At 50.0% G+C, this 6,409-nt stretch overlaps 1 protein-coding gene across 3 annotated transcripts in view; it reads left to right on the top strand.

The window, feature by feature from the left end:
- Positions 1 to 4,706: 4,706 nt before the first annotated feature.
- The window catches only part of NALF1 (NALCN channel auxiliary factor 1), a 705,934-nt gene continuing 704,231 nt past the window's right edge, over positions 4,707 to 6,409 (top strand). For 2 of the 3 annotated variants that reach the window (XM_007960859.3, XM_007960858.3), the window contains exon 1: positions 4,707 to 6,357. In XM_007960859.3, coding sequence (XP_007959050.3) covers positions 5,449 to 6,357 — 909 coding nt within the window. In that variant the 5' untranslated portion in view covers positions 4,707 to 5,448. The remainder of the gene's footprint in view (positions 6,358 to 6,409) is intronic. The other variant, XM_007960857.3, reaches the window with a different exon arrangement.

The raw sequence follows: 6,409 nt of genomic DNA, 5'->3' as shown, positions 1-6,409 counted from the left end.
TCTGTTGCCCAGGCTGGAGTGCAATGACACAATCTCGGCTCACTGCAAGCTCCTCCTGCCTCAGCCTCCCGAGTAGCTGGGACTACAGGCGCCTGCCACCACACCCGGCTAATTTTTTGTATTTTTAGTAGAGACAGGGTTTCACCATTCACAGGATGGTCTGGATCTCCTGACCTTGTGATACGCCCGCCTCAGCCTCCCAAAGTGCTGGGATTACAGGCATAGATTGGTCTTACATTTTTCCACAAATAAACTTTGACTATTCTTTATGAGCTCTTTATGTTTAATTTGTTTTAAAAAATGTAGACATTTGCCAGTGCGATGGCTCATGCCTGTAATCCTAGCACTTTGAGATATTGAGGCAAGAGGATCACTTGAGGCCAGGAGTTCTAGGCCAGACTGGGCAACAGAGGGAGACCACATCGCTACAAAAAATAAAAGTAAAAATAAAAATTAACTGAACGTGGTGACATGCACCTGTAGTTCTAGTTACTCAGTAGGCTGAGGTGGGAGGATCTCTTGAGCCCAGGATTTTGAGACTGTGGTGAGCTATGATCGCACCACTGCACTCCAGCCCAGGGGACACAGATAGACTTCATCTCAAAAACCACCACCACAAAAATAAATAAAAAATGTAATCATGCTCATAAGAATTTTCACATTACCTGTGAATTCTAAAAGCACAAAAGTCTTTTTTGAGATTAATGTGTATATAAGAGCATAATCCATTTTCACTTATATGTGTCACATAAACAGTAAATGAGAACAACAAAGGGTGTACCTATTTTTGTGTTTTCAGGATGCACTCAGTATGAAAAAAGAAAATATCCTGGGGTTGTTATTTACTTTATTTATGGAGTGGACATGTTTAAGTAATGGCCTTCACTAGATATGAAGATATTCTGGATTTGCCTGCTTTTCTTTGGTAAAATTATTTGGCAGATGTTAATTTTAAGGGGTAAGGATAAATACTTGAGAAGACAACAAATGTATCATTTTGTTGTTTTTATAATATAAAGGCAGAATAAGAAACCCATCTCCCAATGCATAACAACTTTAGCCATTTAAATAGGAATAAAAGCACTGATTCCCATGAAAATAAGCATGATGAAATAAAGTAAGAGCTTTGAATTTTTGAAGGTTATAAACATAAATGACCCCCGAACAGTAATCCAGGAGCTATGACATGTATGTAGACTGTTTCTGCAATGCTCTCTTGTTCAGAGTACACCTTGTCAGCAGATCCCTCAATATAATGTATTTGCAACTGTCTACTATTCAGCAGCCTTCTGAAATGTGCTGGTGCTATTAAACTTCTCTATTCCATTAGTCACACTCCTAGGTAAAACCTACGTAGGAGTTTCTAGACTCCACAGCCTGATTTTCCTGATATAAATGAAACCTACATTCCAGCCAAGCTATTTGCTCTTCTTTGCCACTATGCAATATTTTAGCTGATAAGCTAACAAGAATCAACATTTACTAATCTAGTTAACATATTCTCTAAACATATTTCTCGTTTTCATTTTATTGAACAGTGATGTTCATGAAAACGAACATTCAAGTCACAATCTAAATTTCCTTAATGATTCCATCTCTTGCAGGAGAAAAGCCAATTTCCTTTGAGTATTATACAGTATCATTCATAACAGAGCCCTAGCCTTTCTCTCCAGCCTCTTCCCTTGCCCCCTCCTAATATACAGGTCACACACAACACAGCCCACTTATCTGTCAGTAGTCCTACCAGTGCCCTGGGCTCCTTCAAGCTCTTGAGTCCTTGCTGTTCTTCTGAATCGTCCTTTTCCACTCTCTAGAAGACTTCCTTCTGCTCCAGGTAAATGTCCCCAATTTCTATCTATCCTTAGTCCCTCTTAAAATCCGCTCTACTCTGAAATCTCAAAACATGCTAATCTTCACAGATTATCTTGTATTGTAATTGTTGGCTTAGTTAGTATTATCTGCCCCTTGACTAAGCTTCAAGAGGCCAGACATGGTCTTTTATCTGTCTTCCAACAATTTACTCTAGAACCAACACACAACAAACAAAAGCCAAATTGGTTCTTGACCGTTTACTTTCAGTGGACCTCCGTCCTTAAAATTGTCTTTTACAAAAACATCCTAATTCATGAGAAACATTAGAGGAAGGCAAGGCCCAGCTTACTTAAAAATAAAGAACTAACTATAGTCTATTACATGAAGTAAAAATAGATTAAACACTATTATTTTACTGCAGTATATAAGACTTTTACTAAGTATCACTGAACTACCTTCTGAGACATGATTTTACTAGATCTGCATAGTAATAAGTCACAGAGCCCTCCTTTGCTTCAGTTCCTTGTTTGATAATTACGAACCTTTAAATTTATATTGTTTATTTATTTTATTTCCCAGTTTTCATTCTTTTTCTGATTTAATCACACATGCAGAGTAAAACAGTGGATGCTAATCATCTGAGTCACCATTAAAATGTTTGTGTCTGATTAAAATTAATGCATTATTGAAGGGAAATATTATCTAATAAGTGTGGATGTGTATTCTATTATATTCCCTGTTCCAGTCCTTCGAAAACGCTGGACTAGTGAATATCACAAAACAATAAATTAGTAATACAAAATACAAATGTTAGGAAGATGCTGTAAAAGGAAAATACTGATTATATCTGGGTGTTGATACCACCATGAGTTTTTAAATTGCTCTTTTGATTTTTATAACTTTTCTGCAATGCACATACTGTACTTGTATAATAATTATGTCAGTGTGAATGTATGCACTCATTTACATTTAGTTAAGAGATATTGTGGCATGTACAGTACAGACCTGATTAATAAACAATCTGCTTAATAAATGATAATTTTGTCTGTAGTATGAGGAAAAAACTAACATTACTCAGAAATTCAACACATCGAAATCGAAAGTACTAGAATGATCTACTTACACAAATGGTCTTTTAAAACACTACATGACACTTGAGTAAACCAGCAATCAAACTGGACGCAGCTTTTTGATGATCATCACCTATAGTTTGTAAGAACTGAAAATTTTTAGGGGTAAAATTTAGTGTATACAGTACCTTATTACGCAGCAGAAGAGGCTAGTAGGTCGAATCCTGCCCAAGAGGTTTTGCAATTTTCTTTTTAAAGAACACCTACTTCTCCCGCATCCCCAACACCCACAGCGCTCCTTAAAGGAAAATGGATATGGATGCCCCATCCCTTTGGTTTCTCAATGCATTTTACTTAGAACGAGGTCACCTAGTAAGACCCATGTGATGAATGTGCACCCGGGCGGAGCATGAGGGTCCTTGGAAAGCACCGCAGGGAGGGCGACACCGCAAACCGCTTCCCATGCGACCCCCGGGGAGAGCCCGGGCAGCGCTGCGCTCGGTGAGCACGGGCAGCGTCTGGCACCCACGCAACCCCCTGCTTCCGCGGGTCTGGCAGGGCGAGGGGCGGAGTGGGCAGGCTCTTCAGATCAAAGGAGACCGATGCTTGTCCAGAGCATCCAGCGTAGGAGCCGGAATCGAGGTGACCCCGGATTTTCCGAGTGTCTGTTGCCTTCCCTTCTCAGAACTCCAAGAGCCAACGCTAAGGGGCACCAGAGGCTCAGACTGCGGCGGCGACTCGCAGGCACCCAGCTCGCCCGCGGCTGTGGAGGTCCTCGGAGAAGCCCACCCGGGAAGGGGGCTGGGCGCAGGCAGCGGGGCAGGGGAGGGTCGGAGTCGCTCCAGCGGGTCCAGATCCGAGGAGGAGCCCTCGGAGACGCGGACGGTGCACGCGGAGGGCAGGGCTAGGCAGTGACCCCGGGTGGCGCAGGGCTTACTGTTTCTTCCTAAGACTCTATGAGGCCACTTCTAATCGTTTACTTTAGAATAGGAAAACATGGACAAATAGGTGGCTGTCACCCAGGCAGCTACACCGTCGATGCAGGTGCACAGGCGCGCGCGCGCGCCATTCTCCCGTGTCACACAGCAGGACGGAATAACTGCACGCACTGGGAGCGATGGATCTCGGGGTCCGGGATCCGAGACATATTCAGAGACCAAATGTCACCTCATCCCTCCCCTAGCCAATTCGAGCTTCCTCCGCGGACCCCCACCTTCCATCCGAAGTGGCTCGGTCCTTAGTTAAGAGGACTCTTCCCAGACCCTCGCCCCAGCAGAGACCTCTGCCCGGGCGCCTGCAACTCGTACGCTTCCCGGAGCCAGAGCGTGCGGGCGGCGCGGCCGCGAGGAGCCTCCCTGGCCACGCCGTCCGCAGTCTGACTTTTATTTTTCTCTCCAGTGATTAAAACAAAATATCGTGGACAGGGGGACGGAAAGGAAAGAGCAGGCGCCTGAGCCCGGAGAGCCGGGCGGGGGACCCTGGGCGCCGCGGCCCCGCCGCCGCCCGCCCCCGCGCGCCTTCGCCCTCCTCCCGGGCCGAGCCGGCGCCACTGCGCCAGGATGGAGCGAGCTCGGCGCGGGAGGAGATGACGCAAAAGGCAGCGCTCCCCCCAAAAAAGTGTTTCTCCAGGACGAAGATGGCGGCAACTTAGCCCGGGGACTGAAGATGACTGTGGCTCTCGGGAGGCCCAGCCCAGGCGATTCGGCCCGGAGCTCCGCGGGAGGCGGCGTCAGCAGTCGGAGCCCCGGCGGCGGCGCCCGCGGGCGGCCCTGCGGCAGCGGCGGCGGCGGCAGCACTTAGAGCGCGGGGTGGGGGGTGGGGGGGAGGGAGCGCCCCGCCGGAGGCAGCCCAGGCTCCGGACTCTGGGAGAGCCAGCGCGGAGCAGGAGCGGGAGGCGGAGGAGAAGAAGAAGGAGAAGGAAAGGAAGGAGGAGGAAGAGGAGGAGAAGAAGAGGAGGAGGAGGAGGAGGAAGGGAGGCGCTCCGGGCGCCGTCAGTGGGCAGCGGAGGCGCGGCATGCCCCTGGCAGGGGAGAGCGGGCTGGGCTCCGCGGGGCCATGGGGACCCGCGCGCTGACAATGCCTGGGTGACCGGAGCCGCGCCAGCCACCCCGTCACCTCTACCATCGCCCCCTGCACCCAGCCTCGCCACCGGCCACCAGCACCAGCCTCCTCCGTCTCTCTCTCTCTCTCTCTCTCTCTCTCTCTCTCTCTCTCTCTCTCTCTCTCTCTCTCTCTCTCTCTCTCTCCATTATTGTTTCCCACTCTACAGAGGATGGGGTCGGCTGATGATTAGGTCGGAAGCAAGTCAGACCTTCCTTCAAACCTGGTAATATTTATGTAGGCAAAAGAGACAGAGAGATAAAAGAGAGGGAGAGAGAGAGGGGGAGAGAGAGAGAGAGAGAGAGGAGAGAGGGAGAGGGGGAGAGAGAGAAAGAGAGAGAGAGGAGAGAGAAGAAACGGGAGGAGGGGATAAGGAAATTAAACCCTTTAAGTCAATGCATATTGTGGTGACACCGGCACAGGCGCCCTCACGGTGGAGTCGGCCAGGGCTGTGCGTTCCCAAAATATGACCAGGGGTGCTTGGATGTGTCGGCAGTATGACGACGGCTTAAAAATCTGGTTGGCAGCACCCCGAGAGAACGAGAAACCGTTCATCGATTCCGAGAGGGCTCAGAAATGGCGACTGTCTCTGGCATCTCTCTTGTTTTTCACAGTCCTGCTCTCTGATCACTTGTGGTTCTGCGCCGAGGCCAAGCTGACCCGGGCCCGGGACAAGGAGCACCAGCAGCAGCAGCGGCAGCAGCAGCAGCAGCAGCAGAGGCAGCGGCAGCAGCAGCAGCAGCAGCGGCGGCAGCAGGAGCCCTCCTGGCCCGCGCTCCTGGCGAGCATGGGGGAGTCCTCGCCTGCCGCCCAGGCACACAGACTCCTCTCCGCCTCCTCGTCCCCCACCCTGCCCCCCTCCCCGGGAGACGGCGGCGGCGGCGGCGGCAAGGGCAACCGAGGCAAAGACGACCGGGGCAAGGCTCTTTTTCTAGGAAACTCTGCCAAGCCCGTGTGGCGCCTGGAGACTTGTTACCCCCAGGGCGCGTCCTCGGGCCAGTGCTTCACGGTGGAGAATGCGGACGCGGTGTGCGCCAGGAACTGGAGTCGGGGGGCGGCCGGGGGGGACGGGCAGGAGGTGAGGAGCAAGCATCCCACTCCGCTCTGGAACTTGTCGGATTTTTACCTTTCGTTTTGTAATTCCTACACACTTTGGGAGTTGTTCTCGGGGTTGTCCAGTCCCAACACTTTGAACTGCAGTCTGGATGTGGTGCTCAAGGAAGGCGGCGAGATGACCACCTGCAGGCAGTGCGTCGAGGCTTACCAGGACTATGACCACCATGCTCAGGAGAAATACGAAGAGTTTGAAAGCGTGCTCCACAAATATTTACAGTCGGAGGAGTACTCGGTGAAATCCTGTCCTGAAGACTGTAAGGTAGGAACCCTCGGGGGTTTCCCCCTTTCCTGCACTTTCCTATCTCTGTTTG

Source organism: Chlorocebus sabaeus, chromosome 3, assembly GCF_047675955.1.
Source record: "Chlorocebus sabaeus isolate Y175 chromosome 3, mChlSab1.0.hap1, whole genome shotgun sequence".
NCBI lineage: Eukaryota > Metazoa > Chordata > Mammalia > Primates > Cercopithecidae > Chlorocebus > Chlorocebus sabaeus.
This window is presented reverse-complemented; position numbering and strand designations above follow the sequence as displayed.